This window comes from Astatotilapia calliptera, chromosome 23, assembly GCF_964374335.1.
Source record: "Astatotilapia calliptera chromosome 23, fAstCal68.1, whole genome shotgun sequence".
In the NCBI taxonomy this organism is placed as follows: Eukaryota; Metazoa; Chordata; class Actinopteri; order Cichliformes; family Cichlidae; genus Astatotilapia; species Astatotilapia calliptera.
This window is the reverse complement of record NC_137443.1, coordinates 3,188,808-3,211,077: the sequence shown is the minus strand read 5'-3', so window position 1 is coordinate 3,211,077 and position 22,270 is coordinate 3,188,808. Positions and strand designations below refer to the sequence as shown.

Sequence of the window (22,270 nt, the reverse complement as noted above, 5' to 3'; positions counted from 1 at the left end):
GATGATTTTTACTTTAGATAGATAAATAGTCTGATATAAGCCATTTCATTTGTGCGCAAATGTTGCCAAAGTTTGTTTTGTGTGCCAATTATTTGTAGTCAACATCAGTGGGTGTTGGATTCAGCCAAAGCAGCTCTTTTTGTTACCAATTCTGTTCATAATTTTCATGGACAGAATTTCTAGGTGGAGCCTAGTAGCTGAAGGTTTCTTCCAAGGTGGCCTCAGGATCTCATCTCTGCTTCTTGTGGGTGATGTAGTCCTGCTTTCTTCATGAGGTGGTGGTCTTACACTGGAGCAGTTCATGGCCAAGTGCGAGAATAAGATTGAACTCTTCCAAGTCTGAGTCATATGGCCCTGAAAAAGCCTGAAAACAGTTGAGTTTCCACTTTGGGTTAATGTTGAGTTGCTGCCCATAGTGGAAGACCTTTAATATCACAGAGGTCTTGTTCACAGGTTAGAGGAGAGGGAAGAGGGAGATTGACAGATGGATTTGGATCATGGCTACAGTGATGTGGACACTGCACTGCATGGTGAAGGGAGAGCTGTCCATAAAAGCAAAGCTGTCAGTTTACTAGTCGATCTATGTCCCCACCCTAAACTATGGTTATGAGCTTTGCAGTCCTGAATTTTTTCTTGCTATTTTCCTAGCTGCCATCACGTGTGACAACACTGGGCTCTTGCTTGTGCAGGTAGTAAATTAAAATTTTAGATATAGTTAGATATAGCAGTAAATACTAACAAAAATCAAGGCTGCTACATTGATTCCAATTCTATAAAATCATTACAGTTTATTATTACCAATGACCAGAGCAGTAGCACTACTACCACATACTTATATCACATTCAAAATGCCCATCCAAAGAGTGGTACATGCAGCAGCACATTGGTACTTTTAGTACAATACATTACAGATGGTACATCACTTGTTTTTGCCCTCAACTGTGGAATTTTGGATAACACCTCCCACCCACTCCATGACATGTTGGTCAGTCACAGGAGCTCGTTCAGTGAGAGACTGAGATTACCGAAAAGCACCACTGAACGACACAGGAAATCATTCCTGCCTGTGGCCATCTCCCTGTACAACGCATCCACTTAACACACTGTTTACTGCTACAACTACACATGTTTCTTTTCCAAATATTTATTTATGAGTGACTTATGTATGTATGTATATATATGTATATATTGTACTATTCTTAGTTAGCGTATTGTCTGTCTTGTCTTAATGTTGGTTTAAAATGGAGCACTGTAACAAAAAAATAATTTCCCCCAGGGATCAATAAAGTATTCTGATTCTGATTCTGATTCTGATTTTCCACTCTGCTTGTCCTGATAACAGATACCATAACTGCTCAAGTGAAAATTGAGAAACACTGAAAACAAACTGTCTGAGCTTCAACCATTTAATGGTTTGACTTATTGTTTCTTTGCTTTCCAGTAAATCCTTCTTCTTCTTCTTATTATTATGAAATTATTATGATGGCAGTAGTAGTGTCAGACTGATATACCATGCTTTATGACTGCATGATAAAAAATAAGAGGTTTATTTTGGGGGGATTTTGTCTGATACGTTGCAGCTGTAAAGGCTCTGTTTAATATGTTGTAAATTATGTAATTTCCTACACCATCTCTTTATCAGTATATGTTATATACAATATTTCTGTACAGTCCTTTCAAAAATAAATGTGAATAAATACAATATAAATATCATGGTACTTTGTGTCTGTGTGTTTATGTGTCTTCAGAGTGCTATTGGTGGTTGAGTGACACCCTTCCTGGAAGGAAGCTGTGGAAGAAATGATATTACAATGATGATCATTGGCGAAGTCCCTGGTGGGAAGATAATACTGTTTTGCCATTTGGTGGAAACATCATCACACCAAACCCAAACCCCATATTCATAACCCTAGCGATAGCCCCATGACCCTAACCCTAATGATGTTTACATCTTAACCCTCAACCCTAACATTGAACCTTTGTTGGATGTTTTCCTGAGTGGACAATAGCAGGGTGTTTTTTCCATGTTGCAAAACTATGACGTCACAAAAATATGATTAGTAACTTGCAGTGTTAAACCTGGACCAACATTAATTATGGTGATGCAGGAACAACACCAACATGAGGATATCAGATACATCATCATCAGATTGCACCTAATGAGGTTCCAAACTGGGTACCTGCAGAGCCAGATAACATACCCTTTCAGGACTGTGTGGAGATACATTGCAAGGAAGAGATAAATGGCCTGTATTTGTATAGCACTTTACTAGTCCCTAAGGACCCCAAAGCGCTTTACACATCCAGTCATCCACCCATTCACACACCGGTGATGGCAGCTACATTGTAGCCACAGCTACCCTGGGGCGCACTGACAGAGGCGAGGCTGCCAGACACCGGCGCCACCGGGCCCTCTGACCACTACTAGTAGGCAACAGGTGAAGCGTCTTGCCCAAGGACACAGCGACCGAGACTGTCCAAGCCAGGGCTCGAACCAGCAACCTTCCGATTACAAGGCGAACTCCCAACTCTTGAGCCACGATCGCCCCAAGAGAGACATAACCAAGTGGAACAATGAGAAATAAATGCAGTAACAAGAAAGAATCTGTCGCTACACCTTTTCCTTTCCCGAAGCTCTTTCCTGACTGTTATTTTAGCATTTATTACTTTTAGGTTGTAAATTGCAATCTTGTGCAAACATTAGTCCTTTAGTGTTATTGCATACTGTATGGAAACCATGTGAAAATACAACTGTCAGCGTCATTCTAGTTTCCAAGGATTGTTGTTATATTTCTGAGTTGCACAAACCACTAACCGCACAAAATTACTAACTTTTTATTCTTAGTTTGTCTTTTTATGTGCCACAAAAAGAGATATGCTGTTTTTCGTAAACTGGAACACATTAAAAAATAACAGCTCTTGATGTTCTCCCACTCCCCCAGTCCATTCTCTGGTAGCGTAAATTTATATCCATTTCACAAAGTTTTATATTGTAGATTCTTCAAAATAGCCACCCTTTGATCTGATTACTGCTTTGCACACTCTTGGCATTCTCTCGATGAGCTTCATGAGGTCGTCACATCAAATGATTTTCCGACAGTCTTGAAGGAGTTCCCAGAGATGCTGAGCACTTGTTGGCCCTTTTGCCTTCCTTCTGCGCTCCATCTCATCCCAAACCTTCTCGATTGAGTTTAGGTCAGGTGACTGAGGAGGCCAGGCCATCTTGCGCAGCACTCCATCACTCTCCTTCTTGGTCAAATAGCCCTTACACAGCCAGGAGGTGTATTTGGGGTCATTGTCCTGTTAAAAAATAAATGATGGTCTAACGAAACGCAAACTGGATGGGACTGCATGTTGCTGCAGGATGCTGTGGGAGCCACGCTGGTTCTTTTTGCCTTTAATTTTGAATTAATCTCCAACAGTGTCACCACCATACCACCCCTACAACATCACTCCTGCATGCTTCACAGTGGGAACCATGCATGTAGAGACCATCCGTTCACCTTTTCTGTGTCACACTGTTTGCGACTGCACTTGGGGACATATTCAAATGACTGACTGACTGACTTCCAGTTCTTAAAATAATGATGGACTGTCATTTCTCTTCATTAGCTGATTGGTTCTTGTCATAATATGAATTCCGATTTTCCAAATAGAGCTGTCAGCTGTGTACAAACCTGACTTCTGCACAAGCCAACTGATGGTCCAAACCCCATTAAGAAGGCAAGAAATTCCACAAATGAACCCTGACAAGACACACCTGTGAAGTGAAAAGCATTTCAGGTCACTACATCATGAAACTCATTGAGAAAAGGCCAAGGGTTTGAAGCGCTGTCAACAAAGACTTTCAGAAAACGAAAATATAAGACATCCATCCATCCATCCATTCGCTTCTGCTTATCCTTTTCAGGGTCGCGGGGGGCGCTGGAGCCTATCCCAGCTGTCATAGGGCGAGAGGCGGGGTACACCCTGGACAGGTTGCCAGTCTGTCGCAGGGCCAACACACAGGGACAGACAACCATTCGCACTTACATTCATACCTAGTGACAATTTGGATTATCCAATTAACCTATCCCCACAAGCTGCATGTCTTTGGACGGTGGGAGGAAGCCGGAGTACCCGGAGAGAACCCACGCAAACACGGGGAGAACATGCAAACTCCACACAGAAAGACCCCGGCCTGATGTTGGAATTGAACTCAGGACCTTCTTGCTGTGCGGCAACAGTGCTAACCACCGTGCCACCGAGCTGCCAATATAAGACATATTTGGAGTTATTTATAGATTTTTTCTTTGCTGCATAATTCTATATATCTTGCTTCAGATATTTGATTTCAGCATGCATCTACAATGTAGAAAGTAGGGAAAATAAAGAAAAACTATTAAAATGAGATGGTGTGTCCAAACTTTGACTTTTGTAGTGTGTATGTATATATATTTTTATAAACCTGAACCAAAGAACCGACCTCTTTCTCAAATTAATATATTTTCTTTTTATTTTCATCTTCGGCAATTCCATGCAAACCTTTCCCCATCCAGATCAAGGCTCTAACCATTGTTTTTATCTGTTTGGGTCTAAAGGTCTAATCTTTTCCTGCTTTTTGGCTTTCTGTTGGTGGGCACACCCCAACTCATCTATCAAGCCAGCAGACCTTGGAGCTATTCTCTTCCTCTACATTAATGTACGGCAACAGGAAACTGATAATTTTTAAAAACTAATATTTCAGATGTCGAAGTTTAAAAAAATAGTTTTGACTGTTTATCATCGTTACACAGTGTCTAGCTTAGAAACACAACAATTTCAGTGGGAGTAGCATGAACATGCAGTCACCCCATTTGTCACCCCGATTAGCTGCATTGTTGCAGAGCCAAGTAAGCCCCATCTCACCCTAAAAGTCAACCTGGGAGTTCAGTACTGAGAACGACCAGCCAATGCTTTTGTGCAGGAAATGTTTTTAAAGCCTTTTGTGGAATGGAGCAGTATTGGGGGGGATTCCATGGAAACCTTCCAGGTTTCCTGAATGACACTAGAGAAGCGTATAAAACCTGGAAATCCAGTGCATAACGCAGAGAATCATCCCTACACATACTAAGGCTGAAAGCTAGAGAATCAAGTGCCTTCTGGAGTTTATCAGGCATATCATTTAAAATGGTGAGTGGAAGGGATATCAATTTAAATATTATTCATTTTAATGTAAATTAATTTGGTTTTAATTTAATGCACCTTTAAATTATTTTTACAGGATTCCTTCTTTGGACTAACCCATGGATATAAGAGCTCTGCCTCATGGATCAACTTCGCCGTTATTTGTTCAAGTATGTACATTTATTGCCAGAAGAGCCTTGAGCGTCTCAATAAAAAGTTTTAGAACCAGCTAGAATAGGATTGCCCTGTGTTCACTGTACATGTATGACAAAATTGTGGGTGCTCCACACCAAGTGTGCAGGAATAAAATATAAATAGTAAGACAGCAAAAATAAACAACAAATAAGAGAAATTTATACAGGATGAAGAATATATACGGGAGGGACAAAGGCACCCAATACTAAAAACACTCATTAGAGAGCAAATTAGTTAATAGAATTTTTTTAAATCTCTCCTTTTCTCCCCATTTACATCTACTATATGTCACTGTCTCTATTTAAGTGCTGTGCATGTGGACTAGTGTAGAGTCTTGGTCTTACTTCTACTCGGACAACGCAATGACATGGGATGATGCACGAAGCTGGTGCCAGGAGCACTACACAGACATGGTGGCCATCCAGAACCAGGAGGAGCTTGAGCATCTTAACAACTGGCTGCCCAAGAAAAATGGCTACTACTGGATTGGGATTCGTAGGATTAATAATGTCTGGACCTGGGTAGGAACCAACAAGCCTCTGACAGAAGAAGCAACCAACTGGGCAAAAGGAGAACCGAACAATAACGAGGGTGACAAAAACACAGGCATGCATGAGGATTGTGTGGAGATGTATATTAAAAGAGATAAAGAACCAGGCAAGTGGAATGACGAGAGATGTACAAAATCAAAGACTGCTCTGTGCTACACAGGTGAGCAAAAATCACACTCTTGAAAAACTAATTTTTGCTGCTGTGTTGCTGTTCTTTAATAGGTGATCTACTGAGCTGAAAGTTAAAAATGATGTTTCTGACATATTGTTTTAGTATATTTACCAACCTTTATAGAAGTACCTCTGCTTTTTCCAGCGGCTTGTAAGATTGACTCCTGTTTCCACGGAGAGTGTGTTGAAACCATCAACAGCCACAAATGTGATTGCTTTGAAGGTTTTTTTGGACACAAGTGTGACCAAGGTGAGAAAAAATCTGATAGCGTAGTTTAAATACATATTTTAAGTCATGTAAAGGATTTAATTAATATCCAACTGTGTTGTTGTTTTTTTGTTGTCAGTTGTGCAGTGTAACAAAGGTGAAGTGGTTGTTCCAGATAAAGGACATGTAAATTGCTCTCACAACTATGGCAGTTTCTCCTATGACTCCTTGTGTCAGTATTCCTGTGAGGAAGGATACAAGCTGAGTGTGCCAGGACCTTTGAGGTGTACTTCCTTAGGAAAATGGTCAGAAAAACCCCCTACATGTGAAAGTGAGTTTAAGTGCTAATAGCTTATAATATTGCTACTACTTTTTGTTACTTTTATTATTTTCTACACAGTGATGGAGTCATGGCGTAATGCTTTATTCCCCTCTGTTGTCTACAGTGATTCAGTGTGAGAAGATGTCAGAGCCGACACATGGATCCATGAAATGCTCCGATCCTCTGGGCTCATTCAGCTATCAGTCCACCTGTACTTTTACCTGTGATGAAGGTTATGTACTGTCTGGATCTCCATCTCTGCAATGTGAAGCATCAGCAAATTGGAATGGATCCCAGCCATACTGTGTTGGTACGGCCACATGTTTTTACCTTTCATCGTTGTGTAGTTTTTGTTATTTGGGGGATGATTTGCATGATGATTATAATAAAAAGCTTTAATTTAACTCCTTCTGTTGCCTCTCTCTTTTGTAGCTGTTCAGTGCCCTGCGCTGCAAAACTTGACAAATGGCTTTGTCAGCTGTGGAGAAGATGCTGATACGAGGTTCAGCTACAAAAACACCTGCAGCTTCAGTTGTGACCAAGGTTACCATTTAGTGGGAGCCAGTAGAGTGACCTGCACATCAGGAGGTACATGGAATCAGCAGATTCCTCACTGTGAAGGTAAGAGGAACACGAAAAGTATAACCCACCATCTTCTATATCATGAGGACACGTTCAATAAAATACACATGTTTCTGTGTCAGCCATCCTTTGCCAGAATCCAGAGAGAGAAGCTCCCCTCATCATGCAGTGCAGTGAATCTGAGACTGAACTGCGACCAAACTCCACCTGCAGCTTCAGCTGTGAAGAAGGTTTTGAACTGCAGGGAGCAAACACCATCAAGTGTTCTGAGGACGGACAGTGGAATGAAAACATACCTACATGCAAAGGTCTGAAAGACTAATTATATCAATATTTACTACAAACAGTGTTACTCCAGTTTTTTTCTTGGATTGATTATGTCATGACATATTAGTAATATTTTACTCTTTTGTTTCCCTTTTGTAGCAAAAGGATGTCCTGCTCCAGAGGTCCCAACAAATGGTCAGATAAGCTGCAGCCCTTCTCTGTCTTCATTTCTTAGTCATGACACACCCCATCCACTTGGCATGGCTTGTCATTTTACATGTGATGAAGGACATGAGCTGCAAGGTGCACACAGCATGGAGTGTACACATCCAGGCCAATGGACCTCCAGATCACCAACCTGCACAGGTACATGTGAACCCATTTTACTTGGATTACTAGTTGTTCACAACTTCATTTGTATGTTAATGACATGAAAGTCACATCTTTCTGTCCTTTACAACAGTTGTTCGATGCCCGCTGCTTGAGGCTCCTGAAAACGGTCACATCAGTTGCTCCAGCACTGAGTCAGTTTACAACTGTCAGTGCTCCTTCACCTGTGACCAAGGCTACTCATTAGAAGGACCTGAGCTGCTGACATGTGATCATCATGGTAACTGGACTGCAGAGAAACCCACCTGTCAAGGTAAAAAAAAAACAACAACAACGGATTAAAACAAACAACAAATTTGAGATATAAAAGCTTCACATTATTCCCATTTAATAATGCTTTTATAGCTCCCTCTCTATAACCCACCCATCTTCTATACAATGAGGGCACATTCAATAAAATACACATGTTTCTGTGTCAGCCATCCTTTGCCAGAATCCAGAGAGAGAAGCTCCCCTCATCATGCAGTGCAGTGAATCTGAGACTGAACTGCGACCAAACTCCACCTGCAGCTTCAGCTGTGAAGAAGGTTTTGAACTGCAGGGAGCAAACACCATCAAGTGTTCTGAGGACGGACAGTGGAATGAAAACATACCTACATGCAAAGGTCTGAAAGACTAATTATATCAATATTTACTACAAACAGTGTTACTCCAGTTTTGTTTTGTTTTTGATTGATTATGTCAAAATATGTTAATAATATTTTCCTATTTCCCTTTTGTAGCAAAAGGATGTCCTGCTCCAGAGGTCCCAACAAATGGTCAGATAAGCTGCAGCCCTTCTCTGTCTTCATTTCTTAGTCATGACACACCCCATCCACTTGGCATGGTTTGTCATTTTACATGTGATGAAGGACATGAGCTGCAAGGTGCACACAGCATGGAGTGTACACATCCAGGCCAATGGACCTCCAGATCACCAACCTGCACAGGTACATGTGAACCCATTTTACCTGGAGTACTAGTTGTTCACAATTTCATTTGCATGTTCAAAGTGACATCTTCCTGTCCTTTACAACAGCTGTTACATGTTTGTTGCTTGAGGCTCCTGAAAACGGTCACATCAGTTGCTCCAGCACTGAGTCAGTTTACAGCTCTCAGTGCTCCTTCACCTGTGACCAAGGCTACTCATTAGAAGGACCTGAGCTGCTGACATGTGATCACCATGGCAACTGGACTGCAGAGAAACCCACCTGCCAAGGTAAACGAGCAACAACAGATCAAAGGGGAAAGCAAAAGTTCACACTATTCACATTTCACTGTGTTTCCACAGCTCCTGCTCCAGTTGCAGCAGTCACTGCTGGTGTAGCCACAGGAGGGATTGCCTTCCTCTCTGGTGTGCCTATGGCTATGTGGATCTTTAAAAAACTGAAGAAATCAAAGAAGTTTGAACAGGTTAGAAAAGAATTTACCTCGTTTAAATCATATATGTGTCTTTTGGGGTTTTCTGATTTTTCCTCTTTTCTCTTTTATTACAGCATCTCTGACATAGAGGCTCCTCCACAGAGTTTCCAAGAACAGTATTGACAGCCTAATATAGCAAAAACGTGCTATAATAGAAAACTACAGATGGTTTTACGCATTATGTGTAAATTATCATTGTAGTGCATAGCAGCAAATAATTTGATATAGAATTCATGTAATATTTATTTTCTTAAAAAAGCATTATTTTTTAAGTGGTGTGTGTGTGTGTGTGTGTGTGTGTGTGTGTGTGTGTGTGTGTATCCCAAACTCTACAGTCTGTTGATAATGAGGGCCCTGTGCGCTCCCTACTACACCTAGCTGATCCAGTAATTGCTTTTCCTCCTCTGCATTTATCATCATCTGCCTGTCCTGTCATGATAGCTGAGTGTGTGTGTGTGTGTGTGTGTGTGTGTGTGTGTGTGTGTGTGTGTGTGTGTGTGTGTGTTCTATTTTTTGACTTTGTTACTGTAACACTTCAAATTTGATGTTTTTTATCTGCTGTTTTCTATGTTCGGAAATGTTCTGATATTCATTTGAAAAAAATATACGGAGGACTAATAAAAAAGTTCAGCCAGTTGTGTCAGTGTCACCACACTGGTAGGAATGCTTAGCCAAGCAGGATGTGTAGTAGTGGGATGTGTAATAGCCTTCTGTGGAGCCAGCCTTCATAGATTGACTCATGATTTCTATCATAAACCAATCTAGTTTCCCAGTTTCAGCCATGACCTTCTACAACCTTCTGGGTTTTTTTTCAGGGCCTGAGGAAGGATGTGTTTTGAAAAATTCCCAGATCTCTTGCCAAAACATCGACCTTTCCATCATAAACTTCATGACAAAGCAGAATAAACATATAAAAGTGAGCGGTATTCAAAGAAGGAACAATTATATTCCTAGGTATTCTTTTTTTTCTCTCCCAGAGTTCATTGTTTAAAAAAATTCAGTCTCTTTTACTTTAGTTGGACAGGAACTCACATCTCGCATCTTTCACAAGTCTAAAGTTGTCTCGAAGGACACTGCCGTTAAAAAGAGTTTCCATTACATCAATATGTCAGGATATGGAGAAGACGTGTTTTTGAAAACAGACAAGAAAACACTCATTCTAGCCACAAATGAAAGGCTTAAAAATTCCCATTTAAACACTAAAAAGTGTTTCAAAGGCTGTAGTCCAACCTCTATGAGTAAGCACCTTGTGGCATTGTGTACCTTTTCTTCATTAAAATCTGCCCCTGAAACCACCTTTACTAGAAATAGGTGGGGTTTCCCTAAAGGTTTGTTAAAGTCATTAAAATATTCAGTAAATCATTCGTTACATGCATTCAGCCTGAACAGCAAACATCCAGTTATTGTATGATAATGTTGCTCTGAATGGCAAACGAGAACATATAAAAGCCTGACACTGGTCCTTAGTTTCGTCTAACAACCTTTACATTTTTCTGCTGTAACGCTTTTTGTTTTATGTTTGAGTTGATCAGAAAAAACAGGGATTTAACTTATGTAGGAGTTTGTGTCAAACAGTTCAAAGGACAATATTATAATATTAATTCTGGGTAAGTCACAATTTTCTTATTCAGCAACTCTCCGTGGTGACATTCATTAGTACTTTTGAAAATATAGTCTTTCCCCCCCGTTGTACAGACAGTAAATTTCTCTTTGAAGATGAAGTGGACATTAATCCTCATCTTTGGTAAGTTTTAATTCCAGTTCCAGTGAAATGTGTGGCTGCTGGGCAAAGACCGGCTGACACGTGTCAGAAAACTTTATTAATTATCACATTAAAAGCTGTTCTGAACATTTGCAGGTAGTTGCTTGGCTGAGACTACTCTGTGCTGGACGTATCACTACTCAAACGAGACAATGAACTGGACCCAGGCCAGAGAGTGGTGCCAGAAATATTTCACAGACATGGTGGTCATCCAAAACCAAGCGGAGAATGATTATCTGGTCTCCATCCTGCCACAGAAAAGAAGCTCCCCATATTTCTGGATTGGAATCACTAGAAACCATATGAATGAAAGCTGGATTTGGATTGGGAATAACAGCACGTGGATTGGTAACAATTCATGGGCACCAAATGAACCAAATAATGTCCATGCAACAGAGTTTTGTGTAGAGATCTACACTAACACAGGAGAAAATCGAGGGAAGTGGAACGATGAGAAATGTAGCAAATCAAAATATGCAGCGTGTTTTAAAAGTACGTAAACCTGTCATATAGTAATTCCTGTACAGTTTTTTACCACATTTTTAATTCTGCTTTGTTGATTTTTTTTCTTTTTGCTATATCATAACTTTATATTTTCATGAAAAAGCATGGCTGATTTCCTTTAAGGTGATAACTTGATTTCAGAATAGTTTTTACATGTTCATAATATTTGTTTTAAATATTATTTTAATTTGTTATTGAAGTAAATTGTTGTATTTTTGTTTACATATTATTTTAATGTGCTATCCACCATTACAGTAATGTCAGATATTTTTTGTTTGCATTGTTTAACTTTTCTAACATCTTCAGGATAACATGTCTTGTCTTAAAACTAATTTTTTTTAATATCTATTATTAAAAAAGAAATAAAGTGTCTTCTATACAAAGAAAAGCTGTGAAGGTTTTATAGTGATAAGTGACCTTATATTGGTGTGCTTTTTCTTAAAAGCCCAGTGCAATGAATCATCCTGTGAAAGAGGAAGATGCCAGGAGGCAATCAACAGTACAACCTGCCTCTGTGAACGTGGTTTTAAGGGAGACAGGTGCCAAACACGTGAGCAATTTAGTGTTATTTATTATAATGCATAAAGAGTTGCCATTTACAGTTATTAGTAATGTGTGAAACAATGTGCAGGCATACTTGCACGGAGGAAACAAGTAATCGTAACAGAGTTGTATATTCCAACACACACGCTTTGAGATATGCGCAATTTTTTATGCTCTACATATATAAGTGACTCGTGTTGTTTTTCTTCAAAAACTGAAATTATCATTATTAAGCCTACATCAGTATGAACACAAAAACCCAATATAAATGCTTTAAAATGTGTTATTTTCATATTACAAACCTGTTACAAGACATTACATAATGCCCTGCATACCTGTTTGTGCCCTCAGCTGTGGATTTTCCTCAGCTTGAGAACAGATACTAAAGCCGCTCAAGAGAAAATCAAACGTTCAACACAACATGTCGATTTAACTGGAACCCAGGTTTTGTCCTGAGTGCTCCCCCCCTTATCGTACAATTAGATATAGAAGTAAATACTTAAAAACAGATTTAGTTTAACTGCTACACTTATTCTGTTTTCAGCGACTCATTATCCACATTCTTATATAACATTAAAATGTGCATGCACCAGCATGTTTGTGCTTTGAAATGTTTTATAAACCATTACAAGATGTTGCGTAACTTGTTTGTGTCCTTAGCTGTGGAATGCCTCCCTCTCTCTGAGCCTTATAATGGATACCATAGCTGCTCAAGAGGAAATCAAACCTTCAACACGACCTGTCGATTAAAGTGTCACCCTGGCTTCTTCATAAATGGCTCGTCATTTGTCACTTGTGAAGACACTGGGGACTGGAGTGGGCCAAGACTTACTTGTGCAGGTAATTTCATGAAATCATCTAAAAGTTTAAAGGTTCTTGAAAATACACAGGTTTGTTTTCATAAGCGCTGTGCTTCCAGTGAAGCATTTTAAGTTACTGTTACCACTGATTAGAGCGGTAGTAATACCAAACTGTAACATCACATTAAAAATAAAGTACACTTATTGGGCCGAAATACTAATGAGGATTAAAAAAAGTCATGGGTTCTGAGATTGAGTTTTGCTTTGCTACAATATATATTTGGGAGATGTACCAGTTGAGATGAATAGGAAAGATAAACACCTTTTTAAAATATTCCCGGCAGCAAGTAAAAAAGCAATAACTAGAAGATGGCTGGACAAGGACCCACCAACGGTTGGAGAGTGGTCAGCCATAGTAAAAGACATTTGTGAAATGGAAAAGATGACCTTTTCTCTGAGACTCTGTAAAGACAAATTTCAAAGATATTGGTCAAAATGGTTTTCGAATATGCGAAAGGGTTGTGAATAATGTAGGAAAAGGATCTTATTCATTCCCTTCCCATTCTGTTTTCATTTAACCTGATTTTATGTCAAAGGGTATACATGCACGAGTATGCATGCATGCACATGTAGATATGTATTATGTATGTATATGTAGATGTGTATGTAGATACTTGAAAGTATATGTGAGTATGTACATAGACGTAGGTATGGGGGTGAAGATGCACGGTGTGTCTCCAAGTGGAAAAACTACATTTTAGTAACTTCCCATAGCCCTGGGTGAGCCCCTCCCTCCATTATTTTTTATTATTTGTTTATTTATCTTATTTATCTTATTATTTTTACTTCTAGTTAGTTGTTTACCTTTTTCCCTTGCTGTGTCTGTGTAAATGTTAATGTTCCTGTTCCTAAAAATAAATAAATAAAAATAAAGTATAAAAAAATAAATAAATAAAAATAAAGTACAGTGCTTTAAAATGTATTATAACATACTGTAAGATGTTGTATAACCTGTTTGTGCCCTCAGCTGTGGAGTGTCCCCCTCTACCTCAAACTTATAATGGATCCCATAACTGCTCCAGAGGAAATCAGACATTCAAGACAACCTGTCATTTTAAGTGTGACCCTGGCTTCTTCGTGATTGGCTCACCAGCCGTCACTTGTGGAGAGACCAGAGTCTGGAGTGGCCCAAGACCTACTTGTACAAGTAATTTCAAAAAAATCATGTAAATGTTTGTAAAATGTTGTTAAACATTAAACATGGCGGCCGGCCATTTCATGTATGGTTTTTATAGTTTCTTTGCCATAAGAACTGTGCTTCCAGTAACTCATGCTAAATCATTTTGATGGAAAGCAGTAGTTTTGACATGTACATGAATGATGTGCTGTAATGTATAACTGAATGGTAAAAATTGCTTTCCCCTCTTTTTCAGGCTATAAACAGGCTTTGCTGGCTTTAGCTGGATGTGGAGCCCTCTCTACCTTCTGCTGCATCTGTTTTTGTTGCATAAAACACAGACAAAGTCAGTCATTCTCAACTACTCTCTATACAAATAAAACATTCAGTGCAATCTTATTGCAACACCCCTCAAAAGTAATCCATTTCTCTGTTTCTCACAGGAAAGAAACTTTCCCAAGAAAGGTCAGTGTTGAAATTATACGTTTGTCTTAAGCTGCTCCACCCTTTCTCACAGCCTTTGCTGACTTAGTATTCAAAGAATTTGGGGGAAAAATCTAAGAACATTGTTCTGTCCTGCACAGGCTGCCCGAAGAAGGAAGTCCACCCTGTGATACACAACCGTAAACAACGTCCCACGCCTTAATTAGAATATATTTGACACCAAGACAGTTCACTTAGAGATTGAGGAAATCGGTCTCCTTGCATCATGCACTGGATGCTGATTTAAATATCAGTCAGCTAAGGCTTTTACCTAATATGTTGTAAAAGTTACATTTGATATGTTGCATACTTATAAATTATGTAATTGTGTATATTCGATGGTTTGTCATCATGGTATGGTTCAGACATGTGTGCCGCATTCTTGTAAATTGCTTTGAAATGTAAATGTGAATAAAAATAATGTTTTAGTGACTGTGTCTGCATGTCTTTTTCTGAATATATAATTATCTTTGGATGTGTGCATGCATGTGTGGAGGGTGCTGTGAGTGGTTGAGTGAAACCCTTCCTGAAAGGAAGCTGTGGTAGAAATGATATTACAAAATTGGACATTGGCTCAGTCCCTGGAGGACAGATAATACTGTTTTGCCATTTACTGAAGAGGTGAGAGTTAAATGCCAAGAATTAGTAACTAAAGACGGCTCAGAAGGTAAGACACGTAACGGCTGTTCATTCATACCTATAGAAATTGATACTGTACCCTCATTCTCACATATAGCAGCCATGTGTCGTTCTCAGTTGTTTTTCTTTGTATTTCAGATGTCAGGTGATGTAAGACAAAACTCGCATTGTAACGCACTGATAGCTACGCTGATTGTGTTTGCTGTAGGTAAGCCTGCGTAATACACACACCAAACACTTTTCTTCACCAGTCCACATTTATCTTACTGTCCTTATGCTACATTTTTAGACTTGAGTAGTAGGAAAGGAGGTGTGCAAGCATGGACATACAACTACAGCACTGGTCCAAACCAGAACTGGTACGAGGCTCGCAAGTGGTGCCAGAAGTTCTTCACGGATATGGTTGCCATTCAGAACCAAGAGGAGACCAATTTCCTCAATGATCTGCTGCCATTTAATCCAAAATATTACTGGATAGGGATTCACAGAGTGGCTGGATTGTGGACCTCAGTAAACACCAGTCAGAGTGTACCTGAAGAGGCTCAAAACTGGGCATCAGCAGAGCCAGATACCATACCCCGTCAGGACTGTGTGGAGATATACATTAAGAGGGCGAGAGACACAGCCAAGTGGAACAATGAGAACTGCAATAAGTTGAAAGGAGCTGTCTGCTACACCGGTAGGATACTTTTCACTTAGTTTGATGGAAAACTTTGGCAGTAAATGTAATACAGCATCTGACACCTTTTGTGTGATTTGCAGCCTCTTGCAAACATGAGTCTTGTAGTGCTCATGCAGACTGTGTGGAAAGCATTGGAAGCCACATCTGCAAGTGCCATCCTGGTTTCCGAGGCCTACGCTGTGAAGAGGGTAAGCTGATAAGATCTGTAGAATATTGCAATATGCAATCCAAATATACAACTATTAAATTAAAATAACCAGCCGGGATTAGCCTGATATTTCATTCTGACCACCTCAGACTTATTTAATGAAGTTACCAGACAACTCAGCCACAAGAGTCCCCATAACAAGTGATTGATTTTGAATAATATTGACCATCTTTAAGTCTTCGTTTTATATCTGAATGGCATAGAACCTCACCGTAGCAGTCCATTTAGGGTTCGATTGTTATTAATTTGTCCCTCATTTGTTCCTCGGGAACTTCTGTATTTTAGTTTTAGCCTACTGACAATTGTTAAAGATATTTTTGCAAACCTAAACAAAAGACATGAACTAATTTTTATTTGTTTTATCTTCAGCGATCACATGCAAACCTTTTCCGCATCCAGATCAAGGGTCTCTCCGCTGTTCTAATCCCTATGGGTCTAATCATCTTAACTCTTCCTGCCATTTTCTCTGTGAAGTTGGATTTCGGTTAATAGGCGCGCCTCAACTGATTTGCCAAGCCAATGGGCTCTGGAACCACCCTGTTCCTCTGTGTCAAGGTATGGCAACAGGAAACCAGCTGTTTTTAAAAACTGATATTTCAGATGGCAAAGTTACAAAACATATTTTGACTGCTTATCATAGTTGCACAGTGTCCAAATTTGAAATACACCAACTTCAGCGCGAGTAGCATGAACTGCAGCCACCCCATCGCAGCCTTCAGCTACAACTCAACCTGTGAGTTCAGTTGTGATGAAGGCTATGAACTGATTGGGCAGAACCAGATCATCTGTGACCACACTGGCCAATGGACAGCCACTGTTCCAGTCTGTACAGGTAAAGTTGTCATTGCCTTTGAATTTAAATCATTCTGTATGGTGGTTAATTAGTTTACTCATTTTTATTTTTAGTTAAATTGATTATAGCTTTCATTTTGTGTGTCTGTGTGTGTATTTGAGTGTCACTTACTTTTCACAGAACTTGTGTAATACTTGAACCCTTTTTACAGATTTACTTTCGAGATATACTACTGCATAACTGCACTCAGTCCACTTTCACATCCTGTCTGGACTGTGCAGCAGATTAGCTTTAGGTCACGCCTGTCATCACTCCACTTCACACTCATTTAAGTCCGTGCTGGACAAACACTGATTTTTTTTTTCATGGGTCGGTAAACTGTTTTTTTGTTTTTTCTTTGACCGTAAATGATCTCAGCATGATGATTAAGCTATGTTTGTGAAAGCACAGTCATAACATACAGTTGTTCAAACTGACATTTTATATAAGAGCACTGATCTGCATTATGTGAACTATGAGTGATATCTGTGTCTCACCACAGTGAGAAAATGCTCCCCAGTTTTCTCTCCTGCTATGGGCCACATGACCTGCGTTGACCCTGTGGAGCCTTTCTCTTATGGCTCATGGTGTAACTTCACCTGCAAGGAGGGTTACTATTTAACTGGGGACAAGGTACTCAGCTGTCTGACCTTGGGACAATGGAGCAAGCCTACACCTACATGTACAGGTGTGTCGCAAACTACTCTGCTGTACCACAAAGCAGCACACGCTTTCTGGATAGAAATAAAAATTGCATGCTGTGATGTTGAAAGAACAGTGTTTCCTCTTTTCTAGTGGTACAGTGCAACAGTCTTCAGGCTCCACCTCATGCCTATCTGCAATGCCATGACCCTATAAACAAGCACAGCTACACCTCAATATGCACTGTTCAGTGTGAAGAAGGATTTGATCTAATTGGTACAAATGTGACAAAATGTTCTTCACAGGGTAACTGGAGTCATGCACTTCCTGTTTGCCTGGGTATGACTAAATGCTGATATACATACTATATAATTTGAAAACTTTTTTTTTTTACTGTTTTGAATGTGAACCACAGGTTAAGAAGCTGCCTCTTCTTATGTCTGTCTTTCTTTAAGCTAAGAAATGTACTCCAATTAGTTCTCCTTCTCATGGCTCCATATCATGTTCTGACCCAAATGGTTCCTTCAGTTTTGCTTCTGTGTGCACATCAACATGTGATGAGGGCTTTCTGCTGAATGGGACGTCCAGCACTGAGTGCACCTCCATGGGCATGTGGAGTACAGACATTCCACCTTGCTTGGGTAAAGAACACGCTAAAAGCTTGTAGTCTCATGGTTCAGTTTGCATTACAACAATTTTTCACTAAATCAACTTAATACCTTGTGTACATCTTTCCTTTTGTTCATCTCCAGCTAAGAAATGCCCCACACTGAACTCTCCTGCTCACGGATCCATAATTTGCTCTGATCCTCATGGAGAGTTCAGTTTTGGTTCTCGTTGCACGACAACCTGTGATGAAGGTTTTATCTTAAATGGAACTGCTGTCACTGAGTGCACGGCTATGAGCAACTGGAGCACAGACATCCCACATTGCTTGGGTAAAAAACATTCTAAATCCATGCTTCTCAATTGTTTAGTTAATAAAAGAGCTTGTACTTTCAAGGTTCACAGAGGGTCCAATTACCACTTGATTAAAAAACGTATTGCTGACCTTCTACCCTGCCTGTTCCCTCCCTCCAGCTAATAAATGCCCCACACTGAACTCTCCTGCTCACGGATCCATAATTTGCTCTGATCCTCATGGAGAGTTCAGTTTTGGTTCTCATTGCACGACAACGTGTGATGAAGGATTTGTGCTGAATGGGACAGCTGACACCGAATGCACTGCTATGAGCAACTGGAGCACAGACATACCTCAATGTCTGGGTAGGAAAAAACCCTCCATCAATAATAAGTGATCAGACAATCAAAGATAAATGCTTAATTTAAAGGTTTCAATGGCATGATGCCTTTTCTTTGTCTTGGTACCTCTGTGTCTTCATTCCTCTTGCAGCTAGACGGTGTCCCACTCTGAACTCACCCTCTCATGGGTCCTTAGTCTGCTCTAATCCCCACAGAGGGTACAGTTTTGCTTCTGTGTGCACATCAACATGTGCAGAAGGTTTTGTGCTAAATGGTACAGCTATCACAGAGTGCACATCTCAAGGCAGGTGGAACAGAGCTGTTCCCCATTGCTTAGGTAAAAACACTCTTTGTATCAATATCCAGTGTATCAGAAACAGACCGATAAACTCCTTTTTCCATAATTTAAATTGCACAGCTACACTTTTTTCTTAAAGAAGCTAATAATCTGCTCTGTTCCTCTATGTGCTGTGAGTTTTTTTCCTTTATAGCTGAAAGGTGTCCTATTCTCACTCCTCCTTCTCATGGGACTTTAGACTGCTCTCATTCTCATGGCGAGTTCAGTTTTGGCTCTAGGTGCACATCAACCTGTGAGGACGGCTTTCTGCTAACTGGAATTCCTGACACTGAATGCACCTCTGCGGGCACATGGAGCACAGAAATACCAGGCTGTCAGGGTAATAAACCAAAACATGATACGGTTGCCATCCACATAAAGTCCTTCTTAATCTGTGTCCATACATTAAATAGTTCCAAACTCTACACCACCCGGAAAGTCAAAAGTGAAGCTATACTGAGCCTATACTGTTTTTATGTTATCCACAGCACGCCAATGCCCCCTGCTGGCCAAATCACCACAGCATGGGAGGATGAACTGCAGCCATCTGAACTCTCCTTTCAGTTATGGCTCACAGTGTGACTTTAAATGTAATAAAGGTTTCTGGCTGAAAGGAAGATCTTCTATGATGTGCAACACCTCAGGCCACTGGAATCAGGATCCACCCACCTGTCGACGTAAGTGCATAGCAATACTTTGAATGTTATTACATATTCATTGATCTTATGTAATTGTAGTTGCTGTCCTTTTTAGCTGTGCAGTGTAAGGCCATCCGTGCCTTCTCCTCAGACCTGTCTATGAATTGCTCTCATCCTCTGGGGAATTTCAGCTTTAGCTCTGAATGCGTTTTCAGCTGTAAAGATGGATTCACCCTCAATGGCACAGCAGTGATGCTTTGCTCTGCCACTGGGATCTGGAATGACAGCCTGCCCAGCTGCACAGGTAAATTATTCTCTGTAGTTTAAAATGTTATTTCCCCCGTAATTTATAAATGACACCATTTTCTAAGATAGGAGTCTTCTCTTGCACACTGTGTGGTGTGATACAGGCAAAACCCAAACTAATATCAACATACACTATAAAACAATGACTTCTGCTGGCCATGAAGTATACACTGAGAACAGTTCCCTAAAGCTTCATTAAAATCTTTATGTGATCCCACGCCAGGTATGTCGATAGGGACTGCCATGTTGCTGTACACTGGCGCAGGGGCGGGAATTGCTGTTGTGATACTTCTCCTGATAGGACTGACTGTGTTGATCATGAAACAATTTAAGAAAACAGGTGAAACTTACTGTAGTGATGCACATTTACACATACAGTGTGGTGTAGCAGGGTGAGCACACTTCTAATCCCATCTTTTCATCTTTGTAGGAAATATGATCACTTCTGATGTCCCGACATGGGGTGAAAGAGAGAATCCAGCATTTGAGTTTTGACCTCTTGTTCCTTTTTTGAGATGTGATTTTACTTTTTGCTTGTTATTATTATTATTCTAAGAAGCTTGGTAGTTACTGCATCTACTTGCTCTCGCTTAAGCAATAGCAATTCATATGACAGACTTCATCCACGATACATAAAGTATGTCTACAGCTGTTGCATTAGGTCCTCCCTGAAAATTTCCAAAAGTCAATAAAATTTTAAAAAATCTCAGAAAACTGTTGTTTCATTTGCTTTTTCATTGTTTTATGTTTACTCTTCCCCGACTCATTCAGTCCCATTTTACTGCTGGCATTCTTTCAGCTATGTCCAGTATCATGTGGTACAATCTGGAATAACCCTGTCCTGTCCGGTCGTCATCAGAAATTCATATTTTACACATTTGGCATTTGAATGCTGTGGGGTCAATTGGGAATGTTCCCAGAAATCTCTAGGCTTGCCGAAATGCCGTTAACTGTCAATTTAGCACATTTGGTGACCAGAAAGCTCCCATCATAGGATATGGTGAGGAGGTGATCAACTCAGTGTCAAAATGGGCACTGATCCCACAATGACTACCCCCACCCATTACACTGATTATTGAAATGTGTGTCATATTTGTGAATATGTAAGTCCAGTGGCTGAAATGATACATTTCCATGGTATGGCTGTATCTACTGCATTAAACCTTGCTGGTCTATGTGTGCAAACAGACTTTATTTATAATCTGCAAGCATCCTTTGGAGTACGTTCAGCAAAGCGTGTGCATCTGTCTTGGCACTGCAACAGCATGAAGCCAATTATAGCAGTTAAAAGACAGAGGGTTTGTGGCCTGTGGTTGGCATGGAGCGTGCAATAAATAACCGCACTGTTGACAGGAAACTGTTTGGCTACCATCGGAATAATAATGAGGTTATTGCTACCCGCTGTGACCGTATGATCACAGTGTGAACTTTTTTTTTGGTCTTCTCACCTGCTATGTATGCCAACTGCACACAGACAAGAAGGTAAAAGGCTCCCCCAGGTGACCACCTTGGCTTTCTTCCCTGATATTTAAGCCTTTTTCCCCCTCTTTTCATTCACCTATAGATACAAGGAATACATTATGTTATGTTAGGCCCTACAACAAAGAGTGTTGTTCCATCTAACACATGAGAATGAACACATGCACATGCCAGCAGACGCTCAGAGCAGATACAGAAACAGATACTGAGGGACTGCGAAACACAGACGTACTGTAGGTATACTCTGCTGCTTGCTTCTTTAGCTCTGGTTGGCAGTAGTGTACTACGGTGACAGACAGTTAGATTGTTCCTGACCATTGACTTGAGCTCTCTGCTTTGCAAGGTCTGATTTCATAGTGGGAAATATGAGATGGGTCCAGGAGAGGGTTCACGGCTGGGGCAAGGAGGCACTCCATACAGTAGGGCTTCATATCTCCGTGTCACCCTGGGCATTCTCCCCTGACACAGCTTTCAGCCACTCCGTTGTCTGAAGCCCCCTCCGTGGGTTTTCGCAACCTCCCTTCCCATGATTGGTGCATTCCAGCTGGGCACAGCGCCTGGGTGGTCCCCCACCTCCCCCTCCTCCCATCCTCTTTGACTGAAGGAAGGAAAAGGCAGAAAAATGCAGCAAAGGCCTTTGACCAAGAAAAGCACAATGTGAGCGTTGATGATGGCGGCGTGGATGTGATGCTTACCTGCCACTGACCCATACGGCTGTCATAGCCCAGCATTTTACAATCTGACGATCCATTCAACAGCCAGGA

At 40.5% G+C, this 22,270-nt stretch overlaps 3 protein-coding genes across 11 annotated transcripts in view; all 3 read left to right on the top strand.

The window, feature by feature from the left end:
• Positions 1-9,870, top strand: part of sele (selectin E) — a 38,984-nt gene extending 29,114 nt beyond the window's left edge. For all 4 annotated transcript variants that reach the window (XM_026158296.2, XM_080297786.1, XM_080297785.1 and 1 more), the window contains 8 exons: positions 7,297-7,482; positions 7,601-7,807; positions 7,905-8,084; positions 8,251-8,436; positions 8,554-8,760; positions 8,850-9,029; positions 9,102-9,223; positions 9,307-9,870. In XM_026158296.2, the coding sequence (XP_026014081.2) occupies positions 7,297-7,482; positions 7,601-7,807; positions 7,905-8,084; positions 8,251-8,436; positions 8,554-8,760; positions 8,850-9,029; positions 9,102-9,223; positions 9,307-9,315 (1,277 nt within the window). In that variant the 3' untranslated portion in view covers positions 9,316-9,870. The remainder of the gene's footprint in view (positions 1-7,296; positions 7,483-7,600; positions 7,808-7,904; positions 8,085-8,250; positions 8,437-8,553; positions 8,761-8,849; positions 9,030-9,101; positions 9,224-9,306) is intronic.
• Positions 9,871-10,019: 149 nt separating this feature from the next.
• On the top strand, positions 10,020-14,933 carry LOC113015921 (L-selectin). 2 transcript variants are annotated; one of them, XM_080297789.1, is made up of 9 exons: positions 10,020-10,839; positions 10,928-10,976; positions 11,091-11,486; positions 11,944-12,048; positions 12,702-12,881; positions 13,869-14,048; positions 14,275-14,364; positions 14,462-14,483; positions 14,603-14,933. In XM_080297789.1, exons 2-9 carry the CDS (start codon positions 10,949-10,951, stop codon positions 14,643-14,645), a joined length of 1,044 nt encoding a protein of 347 aa, XP_080153915.1. In that variant the 5' UTR covers positions 10,020-10,839; positions 10,928-10,948; the 3' UTR covers positions 14,646-14,933. The 2 variants fall into 2 exon arrangements, with proteins under 2 accessions (XP_080153915.1, XP_026014080.1); XM_026158295.2 differs by having other exon boundaries at positions 10,020-10,976.
• A 100-nt stretch (positions 14,934-15,033) lies between these two features.
• On the top strand, positions 15,034-20,786 carry selp (selectin P). Of its 5 annotated transcripts, none has more exons than XM_080297624.1 (17): positions 15,039-15,168; positions 15,279-15,348; positions 15,430-15,819; positions 15,903-16,010; positions 16,400-16,585; positions 16,671-16,862; positions 17,365-17,550; positions 17,658-17,843; positions 17,960-18,145; positions 18,257-18,428; positions 18,757-18,770; positions 18,898-19,083; positions 19,238-19,423; positions 19,572-19,760; positions 19,837-20,025; positions 20,251-20,367; positions 20,458-20,786. In XM_080297624.1, exons 2-17 carry the CDS (start codon positions 15,279-15,281, stop codon positions 20,520-20,522), a joined length of 2,622 nt encoding a protein of 873 aa, XP_080153750.1. In that variant the 5' UTR covers positions 15,039-15,168; the 3' UTR covers positions 20,523-20,786. The 5 variants fall into 5 exon arrangements, 4 of the variants coding, with proteins under 4 accessions (XP_080153750.1, XP_080153748.1, XP_080153747.1 ...); XM_080297622.1 differs by having other exon boundaries at positions 15,040-15,168; positions 18,257-18,442; positions 18,585-18,770; positions 19,283-19,423; XM_080297621.1 differs by having other exon boundaries at positions 15,041-15,168; positions 18,257-18,442; positions 18,585-18,770.
• Positions 20,787-22,270: the final 1,484 nt, after the last annotated feature.